This window comes from Typha angustifolia, chromosome 9, assembly GCF_048772165.1.
Source record: "Typha angustifolia cultivar Huaian chromosome 9, ASM4877216v1, whole genome shotgun sequence".
Lineage (NCBI taxonomy): Eukaryota > Viridiplantae > Streptophyta > Magnoliopsida > Poales > Typhaceae > Typha > Typha angustifolia.
Genome location: NC_133247.1, coordinates 3,302,106 through 3,322,628, shown reverse-complemented (window position 1 = coordinate 3,322,628; position 20,523 = coordinate 3,302,106). Strand labels below are relative to the sequence as shown.

General features: G+C 37.9%; 4 protein-coding genes and 1 non-coding gene across 6 annotated transcripts; 4 read left to right on the top strand and 1 right to left on the bottom strand.

Annotated features, from left to right (window-relative positions):
* Positions 1-2,735: 2,735 nt before the first annotated feature.
* Positions 2,736-3,420, top strand: LOC140767506 (uncharacterized). The gene has a single exon (XM_073107437.1). It carries the CDS (start codon positions 2,737-2,739, stop codon positions 3,166-3,168), a length of 432 nt encoding a protein of 143 aa, XP_072963538.1. The 5' UTR covers position 2,736; the 3' UTR covers positions 3,169-3,420.
* A 2,487-nt stretch (positions 3,421-5,907) lies between these two features.
* On the top strand, positions 5,908-12,582 carry LOC140767505 (probable plastid-lipid-associated protein 10, chloroplastic). 2 transcript variants are annotated; one of them, XM_073107436.1, is made up of 9 exons: positions 5,908-6,332; positions 6,412-6,519; positions 6,608-6,742; positions 8,110-8,205; positions 8,518-8,598; positions 9,569-9,655; positions 10,214-10,269; positions 10,347-11,158; positions 11,875-12,582. In XM_073107436.1, the coding sequence occupies exons 1-8, from the start codon at positions 6,198-6,200 to the stop codon at positions 10,459-10,461; spliced, it is 813 nt and encodes a 270-aa protein (XP_072963537.1). In that variant the 5' UTR covers positions 5,908-6,197; the 3' UTR covers positions 10,462-11,158; positions 11,875-12,582. The 2 variants fall into 2 exon arrangements, with proteins under 2 accessions (XP_072963537.1, XP_072963536.1); XM_073107435.1 differs by having other exon boundaries at positions 11,858-12,582.
* Positions 11,250-11,385, top strand: LOC140767921 (small nucleolar RNA snoR77). The gene has a single exon (XR_012105646.1). It is a non-coding gene; the product is annotated as a small nucleolar RNA snoR77 (small nucleolar RNA).
* A 1,892-nt stretch (positions 12,583-14,474) lies between the features above and the next one.
* On the top strand, positions 14,475-18,034 carry LOC140767772 (actin-7-like). Its single transcript, XM_073107811.1, has 5 exons — positions 14,475-14,659; positions 16,010-16,084; positions 16,193-16,586; positions 16,999-17,612; positions 17,702-18,034. The coding sequence occupies exons 2-5, from the start codon at positions 16,025-16,027 to the stop codon at positions 17,765-17,767; spliced, it is 1,134 nt and encodes a 377-aa protein (XP_072963912.1). The 5' UTR covers positions 14,475-14,659; positions 16,010-16,024; the 3' UTR covers positions 17,768-18,034.
* A 756-nt stretch (positions 18,035-18,790) lies between these two features.
* Positions 18,791-19,519, bottom strand: LOC140766821 (vacuolar iron transporter homolog 2-like). Its single transcript, XM_073106477.1, has one exon. The coding sequence runs from the start codon at positions 19,478-19,480 to the stop codon at positions 18,791-18,793; it is 690 nt and encodes a 229-aa protein (XP_072962578.1). The 5' UTR covers positions 19,481-19,519.
* Positions 19,520-20,523: the final 1,004 nt, after the last annotated feature.

Genomic DNA, 20,523 nt, shown 5'->3' with positions numbered 1-20,523 from the left:
CCATATACAACGTCCCGATGTGAAGGCCATATATATATATATAATTTTCTTAATTATTTAAGAGCATAAAGACTAAATATGAACTAAATAAATAATCAATCTTTTTTAGATATAAAATTATGAGATTCTATCAAACTTTAGCCAATATACTAAGCCATCTAATCTAAACTTCAAGTCATATGCATCACCTAATTATTATTCCGAACTACATGTTATCCTACGGAGTCACCATCAAGTCACTAATCGTCATACAATTTCTTTCACAATAATTATTTAAAATTAAATTTAATACTATAAACTTATATTGAAAAAGATATCGTACCAACTTTATTATTGTTGGTTTGTTACTCCTTTCTTTCCCCTTAGCTCAATTTTACTTTATAAATTTCTTACTGTTACTTTTACTCTTACTCTTACTCTTACTCTAGAATATACTTATTCTAAAATAGCAGCTATATATATATATATATATATATATATATACCTTCCTCAAAAGGAAAGGAAACGTGCATTAGATATGTAACTCCAAAAAAGGAAAAAGAAATGGAATAGGAAACATTAGATTATTGAATATTGCTCGAGGTGTTGACTAAGGATAGGTGGAGATGCCGAGTAAGAACGCGTACAGACCCCCACGTTCTTATTTAATCCATCACGTGATTGCTCCCGGCCTTCCTAAAACCCACAACATTCGCGTCTCAACGCGTGGCTTAGCCTCTGAGCCATATTCGCCGGCGCTGGGCTAAACGGAATTGACGAAGCCCTTCCCTTAGGTAAGCTCTTCTATCTGCTTTCCTTATTATCTAAATTTTAATTATTATTATTATTATTTTAGATGTATTAAAAAATTTATTCAAATATTTATAATTTTGTCTCTAACTAACTAACGTGTATCCTCGAATTCGACATATAACTTAATCAAATATAATAATAATAATAATAAAAATAATTGTATCAATTTGATATAAATAAAACTATAGATAGATAAAATAAATTTAGACCTTATCATATAGTATAATATATATATATATATATATATTATTTTCTATTTACTTACATTGAGTCTTTTGATTAAGTAAATATTTTAAAATATCCATCATGATAGTTATTTAATTAATTTTTTGCTAAAAAATATTACACTGTTATCACCCGATTCATTTACACACTATAAATTACTTTATTCTTATTTTAGACGAAAGAAAATATAATAGATGAGGGATTAAAAGAGTCGTAAGAAAATAAATAAAAAAAGCCTAGGGGGCTATGTATTAGTCTAATATGACAATTTTTACATCTAACACCCTAAATCTGCATTTTAACTATTTGCCAATAGAACCCCTCATTTATAGTATATGACCATAAAAGGACAGGCAGGATGTTTAAATATAGGGATCTATATGAGAACTTCCGACCTTGCATAAAGCCGTCGAAGCCGAGCCGAGCCGAGCCGAGAACTTGCCAGGCAAGTCCGAGGCATTTACATTTCAGTCGCATTTCATTTGGACGACGACGTCGATAAATACCTGTCTCCATCGTCGCCTTCGGGAGCGTTGTGTTGTGCGACTCTTACGAGGTCGAAGGAAGTCCGAGTCTCGCGTGGGAAGGGATAGGGGAAAGAGGGCGATTTGGGCGAGGATTCTCGTTTCTCCTTCTTCTTCTTCTTGGTTGCTTTCGAGTTGGATCGCTTTCCGATTTTGAGGTCCCCTCAACTCTTGTAAGTCTGGCTCACTCTCTTACCGTCTACCCAAGAAATTAGGGTTTTGGGTTAGATATTTTGGTGGTTAGGATTATGTTTGTATATGATGGTTATTTATTTTGTTTGTTATTTTTTCAAGTAGGTGGATTTGTTTACCGACTTGATCCTTAGTTTGGTATAGCTCTGACTTCTCTAATTTTGTTGTGTCTTCTTGTGATCTTTGAAGTACCTCAAGTGACGAACCTCAAAGTAGGTCTAGAATGATTGGATCGTTTACCATTGCTTTATATTTCCTAAATTTGGATTTTTCTGTGTAGTTTTAGTTTTAAATTTGTTCCAAGATTCTTATTTTCGCTCCAATCTAACCAGCTAGTTGGTTTCCATGTTGTATTTTTCCCTAGTCACCATATCGTTGAAACTTAGACTTGATTCTAGAGAAACCTCATTTTGTCTTGTTGCCTTTAGCCTTGTGAGTTTCTAAATGCACAAGCATAGGGGTCTCCAATCAATGAATTTAGAGGCGTATATTGATTGAGGAACTTCCACTTGGTTTGTACTGCAACTTTCGCTCATGGTCAGCTTCCTTGTTCTTGATTGACTATGTGGAAATTTTAAAATATAGGAACAAAAGGTTGCAATTTTGGTTCCTTGGGTATGTAACTTTGTTCACGTGTACTGTGTCTACGTTTCTGATTGGAATTGCTCTCTCCATGAAAGAACTCATAATAATCATTCTCTGCTAATTCATGATCAATATTCTATCTTCTTAGTTGTCCCCTCTGCTTTTCAGATTTTTGCTGTAATTTCTTAATTTCTTTTCATTACCATCTAGTGTATTTCCTCTTTCATTTTAGTATTGCCGCCATTCTGTGTCAAGCATATTCTATCAACTGCTGCATGTCACAAAGAAGAGACTAATTGGGAACTAATCTTCACTTCTTGGCTCAAATTTATTCTAAAGAAAATTCTTCTGATTTTTGTGGGTTGCAGAGCATTCAGTAGAAAGTGAAACAAACATCAAAATCTCAGTCAACTGTCCGATGGAGGTATTTGGCAAATCTATGATTGCTGAGCCAAGCAATGTGATTTTTTTGTCCAGTATTCTTAACACGGAAGGGACAAACCCTAGTCACAAGTGTGACAAGAGGTGCCAGAATGAACACATATTTGGAAACATGTACCATTGCAAACTAACTGGTCTGACACATATCTGCGATAAGAACTGTAACCAGAGGATTTTGTATGATAACCGTAACTCTCTCTGCAGAGTGAGTGGGCAGATTTTTCCTCTTTCATCGATAGAGGAGCAGATGGTGAGAGGAGTGCGGAGGAAGCTTGAGGTCGAGAATTCAGAAGGCTATTCTTTTAAGCGCAAGCGAGATGCCCAGCTGCATCCTTCTCCTTTTGAGCGGTCTTTCTGTGTGGTCTCTCCAATCTGGAGCCAAATTGGAGATGGCATGGACATGAGTTAGGGATAATTAGTTTGATCTTCTTTTCTTCCTCTACTTCCCTTCTTTTCTTTCACTAGGTGGAAATAAGAACTTCCTTATTGTAGGATTTGGAAGGGAATTGGATATGTTATGAATACTTAGAGACAATATTGAAGCTCCTTTGTAGTATCAGTTACTTGGAAATAGTTTCCTGTATCATTTAACTTTGATGGGATACTTCAACAGACCTCTGGTTCAATATCTAGAGAATTATGCACTACTCAATTAGCATTCTGAATTGTCCTAGGCCTAGTGCCTTTGACGTAGTAATATTTTTATTTTTTTTACTTTGACTTGGTAGTAGATATTTACTTCTGCAATAGTACATTGATTTATCTTGCAACTATATCTTCTCTAAGATCATTTTGGTGTTATCTTTCATTCGATTATATAACTGTTATGTTGCTCAATGAAATTGAGTTTAATTTATTCCTTTGTTTGGATGTGAATGTATGGAAATATTGTGCTTGACGGCAGTAAGTATTATTTTTGTAATTAGCCAGTGAGATGTGAGTATTTCTTTTGGAATCCAATTATCTATTTATGTTTTGAATTATTTGCTTATAGATGAAATAGTATGTACTTCGTTGGACCTGTTTCTCTATATTCTACTTGAATTGGCAGTTTTTTGCTGATTTATCCTACATAATTATAGAAGTCTGATGTTTTATGTATGTCATAATTATTTGCAGGTTATTGTGGATTTTTTTTATGATCTACAATTCTTTTTTTCCTTAAGTTGGTTTCCTGAAGAATCGATTTGTTTTGCAGGATTAATGCAGCCTAAACCTCAGGAGAACTCTTAATACTTTCATTAATGCAGGAATTATTTTATAGATGAATAATTTATCCTAATTTCTTGCATTTGTAGGGACAGAATGACAATTCCTTGCAGATAGCCAGACAGCCTTATTACTGCACGGGAGAAAGTTATTGCACATTTGAACGGTCTCTCTTCTTTAGTAGGGTAATATCAAGGACCTCAGGTGAACTAAAAGCTAATAAGCCAGATTATACAGTGTTCTGCTGATTTTAAATCCATTCTGATGTCTTCAGCCTCTTACTCCTGGGTACAAAATATGCACCACACTGAGGTTGGTTTTTCTTCTGAAAATGCCATACTTATGTCACTCATCATAGTTTCTGTATTTCCAAAAGCATAAAGTATTAAAGCATGACTTTTTACCCCCAATACTTACAAATTACCATTCATTTATATGGTCTTTTGTTTAGAAATTTTGATGCTAATAAATGTGGTCAGGAATCATCACTTTATTGTCCTGATTATTACTTTATAAAATTTTTAATTGAATCATCAGTATTCTTTAAAGCTCCTCTAGTGCTGTTGCTTTTCTTAATCTTGTAATGATTTGGCCTTTTTGTTATTTCATTGTTGTTCTCAGTATGCCAAACATTCTGATTCGTTTGAAGGCATGTCTTTTGCTTTCAAATTTGAAATAAGTATTCCTGTTATTGCTGCTGGAAAAAAATCACATCAGGACACATGCAGTAAGTCCTTGGCAGATAATTCCATGCTATTGTACTTCAGAATTTAGTAACTTACAATCTAGTATGCAGGCATGAATCATATTGCTGATTATATTTTTCATATCACTAGAATATACTGAACCCAGGTAAGTGAAGAACTACAAGTCTATGCTGTTTCTGCATTTCACGAGTAAAATCAATCAGACTATAGAAGGACACTTTTGTGTTTTGAGTGTTTGGCTCGACTTGCATCTATACACAGTGATGTCTATCTGCCTATTTGCGTTTTTGTTGCTCCGCATGCATTTCTGATATAGATTCTTGTTAACAATATAAAAGAAATTAGTCTTCTCTCAGGAGGCATTGTTGATGGCAGCATTCTTTCACCAGATTAAAATGCTTATACCCTCTTGTAGTGCAGCTTTAGTTTACTTCATAACCCTACATTGCTGTATTCTTTTTGAAGAATTTCCACAGGTGACAAGCAGTTGCTATTCAAGTTTTTGGCGTATATATATCTAAACACAGAGAAACTGAGCTGGTCGTCATAATTCTTAGTAAGCCTTTCTATTTTCATGGTAATCCTATCATTTACCCAGTTTTTCCTTGTTCCACATCGTGGAGTTTATTTCTTACTATCTTGATCAGTGACTTCGAGGCGACATTTGCAGCATTTGTCAACCTCCACTCATCATGTGTGCTGTATCTGCTGTATCACTGAAAGCCGTAGAGAAGACAGTAACCAGCAACTCGAGAGGGGAGTGATGGATTTCCAGACCTTCTCTTTTCAAACCTAAATCACCTTGCAAGATTTTCCATGTTCCGAGAAATTACATTATCGCATGATCTGTCAGCTTCCTCCGTCAGACTCAAACAGTCAGTCTGTAATTTATTTAGACTTCTCCTATTGTCTCTCCTTGGAATCCAACTGGCTTAGCTGGTTTGTAAGTAGCATGTAGATCTCGGGATGGCCTTAGACTACTTGCGGAATTTTCTTCTGTTTTCCTCAGTGTTAAAGCTGTTGATACCCGTAACCCATTTCATTTGTCTGTATTTTAGAAAACCATATGAAAATTCATGGTTTTATATTCGATTCTCAAAGGCTCTCCTTCTTAATGGTGCTAATGTAAATTGCAGTAGTGATTGTTTAGCTATCGATACTGAAAGAATTTATTGACAAAATACTTCTTATCAGGCACAAGTGAAACCATCGAAATGGAAGTCCATGTGAACTTTGAGGATCATTTGATAGCTTTTCTTAGCTAAAGCCATCATCCCCGAGATATACCGCAGATTGCTATATACCCACTGGTTCTCCAAACAAGTGGAATCGAGGCGGTGAGCGACTGATGCCCTCCAAGATAAAACGAGTGATGCTTTAAGTAATAAAAGCCAGAACTTCAGTTAGGTGTCCAAATTATTGGCCAGTAGAAAATCTTCCTATTTCAAAACTAAAGTCCAGGAAAAGAAATTGTTTAAAAGACAAATGGAGGAAGGATAGAGAGAGGAAGTGAAAAAATAAGATGGACCTCGCCTTCTCTTCGCTCCTACCAATACCACCTACGAAAGCAGCAGTGCGCCCTTCGCTTCGCTTTCGATCTTTTCCTCCACCCACAAAGAAATCTTCTCGTATCGCTGCCTCCATTGCCCCCTCTCCCGTACTTTTTTCTCTCCCTCAAACCCCCATCTCTCTCTCTCTCTCTCTCTCTAAAACTCTCCTTCCTTTCTCTGTCGCAGTCGGTGGAATTGGAGCAGCGGAAGCACGACCTCCTCCGAGCCATCCAGGAAACGCAGCGGGGTCTCATCACCACCCCCGACCAACGCTCCGCCATCGAAGAAGCCCTGGTCTCGAAATCAAATTACTGGCAAAAGGTTCAATTTTGCTCGGCATTTGTTTGTTTATTTGCTCTCACTCCGAAGCAATCTGTTACAGGTATGCGTGGAGAAGTACGACGCCGGGTTACCGGTCGACCTGGCGAGGCTGGACGGCACGTGGCGGCTGAATTACACCTCGGCGTCCGACGTTCTCATCCTCTTCGAGGCCGCCGCGAGGCTATCCTTCCTTCAGGTTTGCAGTTCTAGATTTCTTCTAACTTTCCCATTCACGCATTTCTTCAATTTTCTTTTATTTGCTTTTCTTTTTTGAAAGAAAAGCTACTGGCCTACTGCCAGAGCTCACCTCAAGTTGTCTCTAGTTAAGACCCTGTTATTGCCCTGACCTTCAAGGGTATTCTAATCTTGCAAATACCAGGCAAAATCTTAGAGAATCCTCCATTGTTCAGAAAAGTATATAAGGACTTAACTGAGTAAACACCATTACTGCTAAATATCCATTTAACATTATCCCTGCTGTCGCATTCTTCACACAATTGATCATCTCCTGCTTCTCAGCCAACAGTCTATTATCCTAATACCACTGGTGATCAAATCTTTGCCGAGGTCATTTAACCAACCAATTTCTTTTGCCCTTTTTTTCAATATCCTGTTTAGCCCATGTGCCACCAAAAAGGAATAAGAATGGCCCTGCTTTAGCCCGTTCCTACACCTGAAATCTTTTCTAGCATCTCCATTAACTGTAACAGCAAAAGAGCCAGTTGTACTAGCTTGCATCATCCAATCCAATTCTCATCAATCCCTCGTCATCTTAACACATTCTAAAAAAAGTCCCATCTCACCTTATCATAAGTTTTTTCAAGATTCAACGTCAGCTTAGATCCTTTTTTTCTTCACTCACAAATAATATCATGTGCACTCACCATGCTATCAAGAATAAGCCCCTTTTTTTTAAATGCACTTTGATAACTCTCAATCAACTTATCAATCACCCTATTTAATCTGGCAGTAAGTACTTTCATAATAATCTTATAACTAGAGTGTAGCAAGCTGATAGGTCTGAATTCTTGGACCCTATCAGCACCCTCCATCTTAGGAATCAAACAAATAGTAGCATAGTTCACACTCTGCATATTCAAACTGCCCTCATACAGATCATCAAAAAGTTTCACATCTTTCTTAATTTGCTCCCAAAAGTGTTGATAAAATTTCATATTAAAATAATCAGGCGTGTTATACTGTAATTTATCTCAAAACACTGGCCTTCTAGTTTCATCTTCAGAAAAGGGTACGATCAACCACCCAGATTCATCAGTACACAATCTATGATTCTCCCAAATGTTAGGAGACATCTTTATTCTCCATTCCTCCACGTGCCCAAATAATTGTATATAATATTCAGATATATGATCCGTAAGTTTGGCAGTATCAAAAGCCAACTTATTGGCAACCTGCATAGAAAAAATGGTATTCTTCTTCTTCTTCTTCTTCTTCTTCTACCATTAGCAGTTATATGATTGTTCTTCTTCTATCATTAGCATTTCGTCTTATATTTAATGGTCATTCTATACTTGGCCTTTTTTTTTTTTTTTGCATTTTTAGATTGGGCAGATTTTTCAGAAGTTTGAGTGCAAGGATCGATCAAATGGAGGGATCGTGCGCAATGTCGTGCGCTGGAGTATTCCAACTCTATTAGAGGTAATTTGGGGCAACCTTCTATTCATGTGATTGATTTGAAGCTAGATCTCCACCTGTAGTTTGAATCGCTCACTAAAAGTTACTTTGAATTAATCAATTAAATGCCTTTAACAACACTAGTGGAGAGGTACATTAATATTAGTATATGTAATATACAAGCATTCGAAATGGTCCTCAGTTGATTGCGGAAGAATCCCTCAAAGGTTACAATTATTGAGTTGGCAGTGATCAGAGATTAATGGGCTCCGCTAACTTTTCTTAGCAACTCTTTAATTCATGTCTGGCTTATCTCTTTCCTGTTTGAAACTGTAGGAGCAAGAAGGTGCTACATTGTTGGTTTCTGCAAAATTTTCTGTTCTATCTAAGCGCAACATCTTTCTTCAGTTTGAAGAGGTATACTTCTTCCATCTCAGGACCTGGTCGCTGTTAATAATGAACTAGATGTATCCAAATTAGTTGGTGCCATGTGATCCATCCTGCATAATTTTTTAAATAGCTCATTGAAAGTAGTAGCCTACATGAGCTGATAGGGAACATTCGTTGTGAATGAGGCTCTCCACATTTTTTTTTTCTTCGTTTTCTCCTACTTATACTTTAGAATTCTAAAGGAAAAGAGTATTTCTTGTCAACTAGCAGCATCTTGCACCGATATGAACTATGTTTGCAAAATATGGTTTTTCCGATATGTCCCTCTACTTACATTCATTTGGTCCTATCTACTGTTTCTTCTACATGAGAAATGATGAGAGCTATACATGTATAGGACTATCCTCAAGTTCATTAAATGGATAACAGAATCAAAACTCTAATTAGACTTCTGCTATTGTTCCCTTTTTTGCCATGATTTATTAGTCACTTGTAGGAAAAGGTATGCAAAAACAGGTTCCTCATCTGAGATATATTTTCATGTCATATATCTTTTCTTGTTTTGCTATTTCCGAGGCGGAATGGTGCAAACACCAGACCCAAATCATCGGTCAGACATTATGAGAGAGGGATTTTGATTTTGAAGGCAGTTTAGTCTCTCTTTGTTAGGATATTTTAGTATTTTTGTCTTTTAGGATTTGCTTATATAAATGCTTATCTTTTTAGTCGGGATCAATAAATGTTTTTTGAGATTTGAGATCATCTGCTTTGTTACGTTGGTGGAATCCAACACCTTGTTGTTGAATTCCGTGAGTTTGTTTCTCGTTGGTGGATTCTAACACCTCATTGGATTTCGCGGGTTTGCTATTTTGTTATTCGTCTATCATCATCCTACATCACAGAATAGAGGAATGAGAGAAAAAACTTTCAACTACTTTTTTGCTTCTTACTATCTAGTGGATTTGACTTGATGGCATGCTTTCTCATTGTCTGATAGGTTGCTGTTGAAAATATCAGAATCAGTGAGCAGCTGCAAGCATTGATAGCTCCAGCGATACTTCCTCGTTCTTTTCTTAGTCTGCAGGTATACCAGATATTCAGTTCTGACATTTTTTATTTATTATGTTGTTGCAACAATACAATCTCATATATGCACTGTCCTGATAACCTTTTAGTTAGCTTAATTAATTTGCACATGCTAAACAATTGTTGACCATCTTCAGCATCATTGAAGCATTCATAAACAATCGTCAAGACATACATAGCTAGCTAATAGAATTAAACACACCCATATGGCCACACCGTTAGCTTGGGACTTTGGGGAGTCAATCATGCAAACTAAAGCGAAAGGTTTTTATTGTGCAAATAATCTTATTTGCTCAACAGAAAGCTATGTCAGATAGACTTGATACTGCTGCAAGGATGATAATATAAGTACTGGTTCATATGTAAAATAAAGCGATAGGTTTTCAACCTTTCATGGTGAAAATATTCTTATTTGCTCGACAGACGACAGTAAGCTATGTTAGATAGACTAGATACAGCTATGAGGATGATGGTACAAGTATGGTTCATATGTAAAATAATGCCTGTGGTTCACTACCAGCATTTTTCCTAATTAATGAAATGTTTCCTCATGTAGATATTGCAATTCTTCAGAACTCTCCGAGCTCAAGTGCCTGTGAGTGGCCCAGAGAGGTATGTGTTTCTAATCTGATCAACATCCAAGTATAGTTTTGCTAGACATCAAAGTTGTGCATTCAACTGGATTGCAGACGATCGCCTGGAGGATTGTATTACCTTTCTTACTTGGACCGGGATATGCTTCTGGGTCGTGCAGTCGGCGGTGGGGGAGTTTTTGTTTTCACAAGAGGGCAACCTCTTACGTGACCGTTCCTCTCTGCCGAAAACTGAATCATGAAGACACAAAAAGCCGCTCATAGTGGACAACAAAAGTACGGAAAGAGTTTCTGCATTCAGACTTACAGAAAAATTATGACACTTCCAGATGAAAGCCGCATTCAAATTCATGTCTTAAACCCATGAAATATAGTACTGTCGTAATACAACTTCATACTTCAGAGGGATGTTTTTCTTTAGCTGATATTTTACTTCCTGTGGAATATACCGGTTGGAACTTGGCCTTTTATCCTAGTTGCGTTGCGGTAGTAATCTATCTTCTGATTGTTCACATGTTAATACATCATCCTAATATCTCAGTACGAAGTTGTGTCATAAGATTTAAGATTTCTTTTTTCCCAGTGTCTAATGGCATTGTTCAGTCCATATGATGCTTTTGTTTATAAGCCAAGGTTTTGAGTATGAGTATCATACTCAAATATTGGTTTCAAGCATAGCCCATTTGATAACAAGATGCCTCGCAGCTCGCAAGCTTTAAACAACCGAATCGCGATGCGGCAATCCAACGGTAATCCGTCAACGGATCTTTCAAGAAGGGTAATTACGTCATTTCACATTCATTGGAGGCTAATTAGGGTTCCAGTTTGTGGAGCGCTCCCTCCTCTATATATGCGGCTGCGACTCTTCATCTTTTTCACCTCGGAGATCATTGCTAGTGGTGCATCAGGTGAGTTTCTGTAGACTATAGAAACTTTCTTCTCTTCTATTCTTCTCCTTTGATAGGATTTTTGTTTATCTAAGGCAACGAGCAATAATTCAGGCAGCCCCTTTGTCTCATCAAATGACATTGGAGGTGTTGTTTTGCTCGGAGAACAAATCTAAGCTTCTGCTCTTCAGATTGGCTGAGAGAAATCTCTTTCTCCTTGACGCTGGTCTAGTAGTCTTAAGCACACCCTCTCCAAACCCCCACCTTTTTAAAAGATCATTTTTGATAGAACCATCCGGTAATTTAATTCGTGCTAGTATCGCTTAAAATCCCAGATCTTTTTCATATTAGAGAGAGTCGAAGAACTCGTCACAAATAATTGATTAATTTCTAAAACCTTGAGATGGTATTTAAACCTTCTCCAAGGTAAAATATTAAAACTCAGGAAAATGTGGTGGATGTTAATACGAGTAAAATTGCAATACAAAGAAACATAGCGGTTACTATTTAAATCAAAAGGTCATCTAAATATCTATAGAAGCATCTACAATGACATTGCAAATTAAGCACCGAAGCAATTCCCTCTAATAACAATTTTTGGAGGCCTACTAAACGTCTAAAAACTTCGCACTTCCTCTATTAAATGAGAGAATGCATGTATCCAAACACTTCCTTTTATTGCTAGACCCTCGAAAAGTCTAATTTCCTTGTTAAAACTAGTGGCATGGCTGTGGCAGTGGCGGCGGAGGTGGTGACGGTGTTGGCGGCGGCTTATTCTTGGGAGTAGGCTTTATATTGTGATGATATTGCGAAGGCTTTGGAGCCGGCGGTGGGGGTCGAGATCTTCCAAAAGTTTCATACCGGTGGTGACGGTGGTGAGGACGAGGTGAATGGAAGTAGACATGTGAATTGGAAGAGGGTTTAGGAGCAGCGTGCGTCGCTTCCTGGCGAGCTAAGAATCTTGCATTGATTCTCTCATCAGTGGGCAAGAAAGGAGTACTGGAAGTCATTTCTTCTCCATTTGAAGGCGCTACAATACTTACTGCAAGAGTTAGGAAAGCCTGGAGGACAAGGCATGCATGGAGTCTCATTTCCTTACTAATCCTTCACTAGTCCACTCTCTTAGGAGTTATATATAAATAGAGCTTCATTTAAATCCAAGTCTATGGAACAGGGAGCAAGCACATGGTGATGATTAACGAATCAAAATAAATAATTAGATGGCGATTACCATGTGATTTTTTTCGAAGTCAAAGTTAACGGAGGACCAGGAGTGTTTTCCGGGGTAGTCTTCCGACTCACTGGCCAACCTCAAGAGAGTGTTGCAAAACCCACATATCTACCACGTGTGTATATAGAAAAAAATATTAACACCTGATGAAGTTTTTCTTTTTCTTTAAGTATTGATTGGGAATACAAAGCTCTTTAATTAAGAGCAAATTAAACACGATCGTAGCCATTGGATAGTAGGCACTTGTTACATTGGTATGCATTTGATTACATCCACATCAAACTAACATAGGATCAACCTACACCAAATCCCAATACTTTTTATCAAAGCTTATCACCCATTAGGCATAGATGGGCTCGGATAATATAGCTACTCTTTTTTGATAACTCTCGTATAGAAATGGCTAACACTTCAGCCCACTCAATACAATTTGTCTTCACGTATTCAAACTCTAACCTCTTAGTTAGGGACGTACAATTGGGCCTATAAATTTTAGCATTATTATGGCCCTCGTAGTTAAGAAACTGCCCTAATTCACACATAACAACAACTACTTAAATCAACTATCAATAGGCCTCGGCCCAGTTATGTAACTGGGCCTAATATGCCAACAAATATTGGATACCTAGAGTTTGGACTCTGCAGGTGAAGGGAATTTTTTATTGACGGATAATTTATAGCTAATTGTTCTCGATATATCAACACAGACCCACAAATTTGAACTCAATTACTAAAGCTAAGCAAGCATGCATTAATAATAAACAATTAATGTATACACCTGGCAATAATATATATGAAAGGAGTACCACTCTGCTCTGCTCCACATGGCTCCACAGCATATTCTACGACTCCTTGGCAACTTGGGAGCACATGGGTGGGGGGAGGGAGCGGAGCAACGACGACATCCTTTCCCTTCCCCCACCTCGATCCCTCCCATATAATACTATGAAGTCTTTAGTCAGCTTTGGATGGATCCCAAGGCCAAGGGTGGGGGGAATTCATTCAACTTCCTCTCTCTCTCTCTCTCTCTCTCTCTCTCTCTCTCTCTCTCTCTGTGATAGTAAGAGAAAAGGCGTTGTCGTAAAGCTAAATGCAGCAAAGACAGCTAAAGTTGCCGCCCATCCCACTTTTCCTATCAAGCAATCCCCACTTTCCCTTTATTTTTTTTGCTTTCTTTTCTTTGTTCGCGTTGATCATTAGTTGAGAGAAGTTGCATTTCACACCCTGACCATTTTACACTTTGGACCCTGTCCTTTTTTTATTTGTAAATACCTTCTATTTTCAGATAATTGTACTTAGACCTGTCAATTTCTTTCCACGTATATCTTTTCGTTAAATTTTTGTGATGTATTGACTCAAATAATAATAATAATAATAAAAATAATAATAATAATATAGGAAGCCTTGTGTGTAAATTATTCCTAAAGTCATAGTCTTCCGTTCTAAAAAGTTATAGACTATATTCAGACTAATAATCAATATGATTTCTTTGTCCAGCCGGTGATGAATGCGTAGAAATTTAGGTAGAAAATAAGGACTAAACTCCTCTCTTTTGCCTGAAGCCACGTGGTCGAAAATTTAAAAAGATAAAAGAGTTTTGACATGTAAAAATATAAGTGTTATAATAATAATAATAATAAGTTCTATGTGCCCCTTCAAAGTTTATAATTTGTGTTTATATCTCTCAAAATTTTATATTTGCATAGAAATCCTCCGTTATATATATGAGTTAAAATTTTAGTAATTTAACAGTGGAAATAATATAAATAAACTTAGTTAAAATAAATATATCTGTGTCCTTCTACAGTTAAATTAATAGAGTTTTAATAGTTTTTGTTTTCTAGTATAGTTTTAACCGTTTGTTAGGATTCATAGGTATATAAGTTTAAAAAAAAGAAAAATATACACATAAAATAAAGTTTTTAAGGGGTATACATTTAAATAATAGATTTCCAAAGGGTATTCTTGCAAAAGAACCCACAAAAAGGTATTAAATCAAATGAAATTTAGATTCTTTATTTATTTATTTTAGAAATTTATAGTCAGAGAAATGATTTCATACCACCTACTTTCCAGAGGAGCATCTCTTTACATCGCACATCCACCCAAATTAAAGTGCGTTTCATGTGGGTTTCAGTTCAACTTGAACGTGGTGTACTGCTCCCTCTCCTCTCTCTTATCTAAGCGCGAGCAGGATCCCAGTAGCCAGCCCACTCGCCTTCGCTCCACTCCACTCCACTCCACCGCCTAAGCCACTTCTCCGTGGTCTCGTCGCCTCCCGGTGAACAAAGGTGAGAAGTGCGGGTGTTGTTGACATCCGATCGAGGTTCCTTGTTCTTCTAGTTATAGTTATTGAGGTTTTTGTGCTCCGCGGTGGATTAGATTGATATATTATCCTGGATCCGACCACGACCGATGTTTTCAGTTTTTTATTCATTAGTGAATCGTGATGTTTTTACTCGTCCGCGCTTTAGTTTTGTCGGTAAAATTTTGGGAGGTTTAGGTTGGTAAAGTTGTCGAATGTGCGAAAGATTGGATGATTTTTTGTAGGAAAAGGGATTAATTTTAGTAGTTGGAGTATGATTTCTTTATATAAACACCATTTCTCGAATCACAGAAGGCATAGTTAAGTATATGCAAGAAGAAGATTTTAGCTGGTTATGATCAATTTCCCGATCCTTCATCCTTTTTTCTCTTTCCTTGAGTATTCCTTTGAAGGATGGATGATTTAGGTGGCGAATTGATCAGTGCAGGCCTCGTTGTTTTATGCTCAGGAATGTTACGTTGAGATCCTCGTGGTTATTCTTTTTCCGTGTTCATGAAATATAATCGATTGATATAGTAAGCATTTATGTGGTAGAGTAAGGTAATATTATGCCTCTACAGTAGGATCGCAGTTCCCTCTTGAGTTTGTATTCCGGAAAGATCAGGCCTCAGTATTCTGAAGATATGTTAATCATGCTTCTTCACCTGACATGAGTAGTTAAGATTGTCCAAGTTTTCGCTGAGGGAGCAGCTAGTAGAAAATGCACAAGATAAATAACAGAAGAAAACATTGCAGTGGTTTATTCAACATGGAAGATTATCCCAATTCTGAGCTTGCCGAGCTTAATGGATAAATTTAACGCGTAAAATTTCTAAGGCTTTTTTCTGGCCATACCTGACCTGTAATACACCCTATATGGATCATTTGCACTCTGCTTTTTCGTTCAAGTGAGAATAATGCTGGTAAGATTGAAAAAGAATGGTTGGCAAAAATGTCGACAAAAGAAATACTTAAATAAACTTGATCTGTGTAATATGTTTGAGTACACCTGTGCTTGCACATACATAAGATATAAAAACCAGAATCCAATTGCATTTTAAGATCTGCTTTTGTTGCTGCGTACTGTTTAGTCTCTTAATTCTATCTGTTTGGTGTGTGTATGTTTGTGAGTCATGTTTATGTTATCAACACATCGGCCAAGGATGACTAGCAGACATATACGAAAACCCTATTATAGAATAGTCAGTGGTATGTCGTTAAATTATATGTGGTGCATATTTCTTGAGAATCTAGCATGCAAGGTTAATCCGCCAATCCTCTATGGTCTGCAAAGATTTGTTTTCTGGAAAATTGCTGAAATGACTTCTTCTGGCAGGTTTGATTATATATTATGGCAGAGGCAGAGGATATTCAGCCCCTTGTCTGTGACAATGGAACTGGAATGGTGAAGGTAAACTATTGTCGCTTAGTAACATGATGACATTTTAGTCTATTATGAATTACAGTTGCAATATCATGAATTAGAGGTAGTTAATTTGTGGCTCACTGTCCTCCATAGGCTGGCTTTGCTGGAGATGATGCTCCACGGGCTGTTTTTCCAAGTATTGTTGGTCGGCCGCGCCACACTGGTGTTATGGTTGGAATGGGGCAGAAAGATGCATATGTTGGTGATGAGGCCCAATCCAAGAGAGGTATTTTGACTTTGAAATACCCAATTGAACATGGAATTGTAAGCAACTGGGATGACATGGAGAAGATCTGGCATCATACATTCTACAATGAGCTTCGTGTAGCCCCAGAAGAACATCCAGTTCTTCTAACAGAAGCCCCTCTTAATCCTAAGGCCAACAGAGAGAAGATGACACAGATTATGTTTGAGACCTTCAATGTCCCAGCAATGTATGTTGCCATTCAGGCTGTCCTCTCCCTTTATGCAAGTGGTCGTACCACAGGTATGTGAAAATAAAAAGTACATTTTTTTAACCCACTTGTTCTCTTACTACTGAATGGCGTTATGATAAGTTTCCCTTTTTGGAGGCATGTTGTGATCAGATAAAAGTATCTTGTTGTGGGGGCTTCATTATATGCGTTCATTTTACATTTTGAAATTCATGCATACGTTGTTATAACTCACAAGTTGGTTGTTGGCACTTAGTCATTCTTGTTTTTTCTCAGTTCCATTTTATAGTATATCTGCCATACTAGATGATGGATGTAACAGTAACCTGAAGATTATGCCTGATTAGAATTGATGGTGCTATGAACTCATGGTTGCATTTGACTTATCCTGAACTACCAATGGTTCAGATTAGGTATCCTACTTTGAGAGCATGCCTTATATTTGCTGGTTTTCTTCTGTGTTAGGTATTGTGCTGGATTCTGGTGATGGAGTGAGCCACACTGTCCCAATCTATGAGGGTTATGCACTCCCACATGCCATTCTCCGACTTGATCTTGCTGGCAGAGACCTTACTGATGCTCTTATGAAGATCCTGACTGAGAGAGGGTACTCATTCACAACCACTGCCGAGCGGGAAATTGTTCGTGACATCAAGGAAAAGCTTGCCTATGTCGCCCTTGACTATGAGCAGGAACTTGAGACTGCAAAGAGCAGCTCGTCTGTCGAGAAGAGTTATGAGCTGCCTGATGGTCAGGTCATCACCATTGGTGCAGAGCGTTTCAGGTGCCCAGAGGTGCTCTTCCAGCCATCGCTCATAGGCATGGAAACTCCCGGCATCCATGAGACAACCTACAACTCTATCATGAAGTGTGATGTGGACATTAGGAAGGACTTATATGGGAACATTGTTCTTAGTGGTGGATCAACCATGTTCCCGGGCATTGCGGACCGTATGAGCAAGGAGATCACTGCACTTGCTCCGAGCAGCATGAAGATCAAGGTGGTGGCCCCTCCTGAGAGGAAGTATAGTGTGTGGATAGGAGGATCAATCCTGGCTTCCTTGAGCACATTCCAGCAGGTAATTAGAAAGTTTTGCCGAGGGAAGTTTCTTTCGAATCATTTGATTTACTGTCCTAAAGAGATTTTAACATTCGTTATTTGCTGCAGATGTGGATATCCAAGGCAGAGTACGATGAATCTGGTCCATCTATTGTTCATAGGAAGTGCTTCTAGATCTTTTTTTTGTTCTTTTGGGCTTCCAATTTCTGTATCTCCCTATATCTAGTAGTTGTATGGATTGAGAGACATGTTTGCTTGTTGGTTTGCCTTCTGAGCTTTTCAGTTCATCTTTTACCTCCCTACTTTGTGTATGCCATATGACGTGTAATATTACCACGTCAGTTCATTTTATATGTAGTTTGAATTGGTGAAACCTTTTGTCCTTTGCAAACTTTATATCATCCTGAGATTTAGAGGAGAATATCATGTTGATTGATGAGATATATATATATGTTGGAGACACCACAGGGGATCCAGTCTTTCTTCATTTTTTTTTCTTCAGTTTCAATCCAAATTTGGTCCGAACCTCCGGTGGTCTGAGGAAGATGCTAAATTCCGACCGGTAAAAGTCTTCCTTCTGCAGCTGCTTGGTTGGAGTAAGAAGAGGGTCACCCCACTTATTTATGAGTGATACCACCATTGCCAGAGCAACCTCTGGATTTAAAGCCATCAGTGTTAAGTTTAAGCCACCGATGAGGGAGCTTTTCCGACTCCATTTTGGAGCTTTTAGGAGTAAGGTTACATCCCCAATAATCTATCATATCATACAATTATAGTCAAGAAAACAGAGACAGAACGGTTATTTCAAAGCTTGATCAAAGAACGATCTGGCTATAAAGTCATTCAAAGCTTGATCAAAGAACCAGCGTGCGTTTATTGAAGGAGCAACAGAGTGGTATTAGTTTTGTATTTGGACCAGCAAACTCGGATTCCGCGAGAATCTCATCTTTTTTTTCTGTGATTTTGTTGTGTTTCCACTGCTAAATAAAAAAAAGTCTTTCCTCTTCTTTTTTTTCCCTTGTCCATTGAGGGCCAAAATTGAAGGAGAATTTTCATGTAACACCCTACAAACAAATGAATTTCCTTACCAGGTGCGTGTTTATGCAAGACTAGCCTAAAGTTAATCATACAAAGAAGAGAGAGCAGAACCAGTGGAATGGTACAAAAGTTACAACTTGAATTAAAACTTAAACCAAGCTAGGCTGATGACACTTGCATGTTAAAAGCCAACCCAAATAGTCTAAGAACACCATAAGTAACCAACATTGCAAACCACCCACCAATCAACACCCTAATTGCCGACTTGTACGCATTTGCACCCCCCAAGAACGCTCCCAACGCACCAAACCCGGCTAAACCCAAACTACTCACAGCACACACCACCCCAACTCTTGGCCCCCACGACTTTATGAACCCCCCGGCCAAAAGAGGCAATATGGCACCGAGTGCAAAAGCCAACGCCGAAGCCGTCGCAGCCAGTAGTGGATTCGGCAACCTCCCCTTCTCAATTCCATCGGCTTCTCCACCACTCTCTAAGCTCTCCCTTTCCATGTGAGCCACTTCTATGTCATACTGGGCGTACACTGACACGAATTCCCCGATGGCCATGCTGCATGCGCCGGCGACGAGGCCGGCGATGCCCGACACGAGCATCGCCTTCGCCGTATCGTTGACGGCGCCGACGCCGATCATTAAGGATGCGACGGAGACGAGGCCGTCGTTGGCGCCGAGGACGGCGGCGCGGAGCCACTGGGCTCGAGCCATGTAGTTGATGGAGTACTCCGCCGGCTGGGTTAGCTCTGGCTCAGGTTGGATGGCGATCTTGGTGCATGGGCCATGCTCTGGATTAACGGTAGCATGGACATGGGAGCTAACGTGAGATGACATGATCCTAAATTGTAGGTAGAAATATGGAAAGAAGAGAAGTATGTATGAAGAACACACGCCTAGGCGACTTGTACTTATAAGCGAAATGTGAAGAAATATGCAATTAGTTGTTGGATTTGAGCTTAAGAGCGGTTTTGGTTTAGCTCGTACACAGGATGCAATGAAACAGTTAGAGATTAATTATATAAGGAAAGTTATCAAAACCATCATATTCTTTGCCTTTATTGTTATTCTATTCTACCATATGAATATTTATACTCATATGTTTTACTTTCTAGTGTCTCAAAAAAAAATGCTTAAACAACTTATTTAATGGTATGAAAGTCATTTTGTAATTATCGTAAAGTTAGGTCATGTAAAATGATACATATTTATTTGATAGGATGTGAATGATAATTATTTAATTAATTTATTGGTTTTAATTTTTGTTTAGTGTCATTTGACCTTCGATTACTCAAATATAGAAAGGCGCGTGGCCACCACGCGAAAGGGCCACCTTTTAGAGATTAAGAAGTACAATCAATTGGTTGGCATTTGGTATGAGCACGCCTCTTGGTATTATATTCAATCGATTAAAAAAAGAAATTGATTGAGTAGAATAAATTGAGTGTCGAGCTAATATGAAGTAGCTGTCATCGGAGGCATCTCTTTGACTTTCTTTTATATTTTGCTATTATTGATTAAGTGATGATGAATGGGGCTACTTGGGATCATTGTGTTCACAAATTTCAAGTTGAGTTTTTAATGTCTACGCATACAAGAGAAATTTCAAGTTATCTGAGATTTCATGTTGCGGATGAAATAGAAATCTTACTCCCCTCCCCTCACAAGAATTTACTGATATTTATTGCTAATACCTTAATATAATAGGATAATTCTGTTTAAGCTTCTTGAAATATCACATATCTTTTATATTCATTAATTTTTAGTACACAGAGATCTTTTAGTTTTTCATTATATTTTTTATCCATAAAATAAATTGTCGCATGAGACACACATGAATATATTTATATGTCTTACGTTCTTATTTATTAGAAAAGGAA

Bases quoted from the DNA above. Each gene is read 5' to 3' on its own strand.
- LOC140767505 (XM_073107436.1), top strand. From the start codon at position 6,198: ATGGACCTCGCCTTCTCTTCGCTCCTACCAATACCACCTACGAAAGCA. The intron at 8,206-8,517 runs GTAATTTGGGGC...TTGAAACTGTAG, and splicing joins GTATTCCAACTCTATTAGAG to GAGCAAGAAGGTGCTACATT. The intron at 9,656-10,213 runs GTATACCAGATA...TTCCTCATGTAG, and splicing joins GTTCTTTTCTTAGTCTGCAG to ATATTGCAATTCTTCAGAAC.
- LOC140767506 (XM_073107437.1), top strand. From the start codon at position 2,737: ATGGAGGTATTTGGCAAATCTATGATTGCTGAGCCAAGCAATGTGATT.
- LOC140767772 (XM_073107811.1), top strand. From the start codon at position 16,025: ATGGCAGAGGCAGAGGATATTCAGCCCCTTGTCTGTGACAATGGAACT. The intron at 16,085-16,192 runs GTAAACTATTGT...TGTCCTCCATAG, and splicing joins ATGGAACTGGAATGGTGAAG to GCTGGCTTTGCTGGAGATGA. The intron at 17,613-17,701 runs GTAATTAGAAAG...TATTTGCTGCAG, and splicing joins CCTTGAGCACATTCCAGCAG to ATGTGGATATCCAAGGCAGA.
- LOC140766821 (XM_073106477.1), bottom strand. From the start codon at position 19,480: ATGTCATCTCACGTTAGCTCCCATGTCCATGCTACCGTTAATCCAGAG.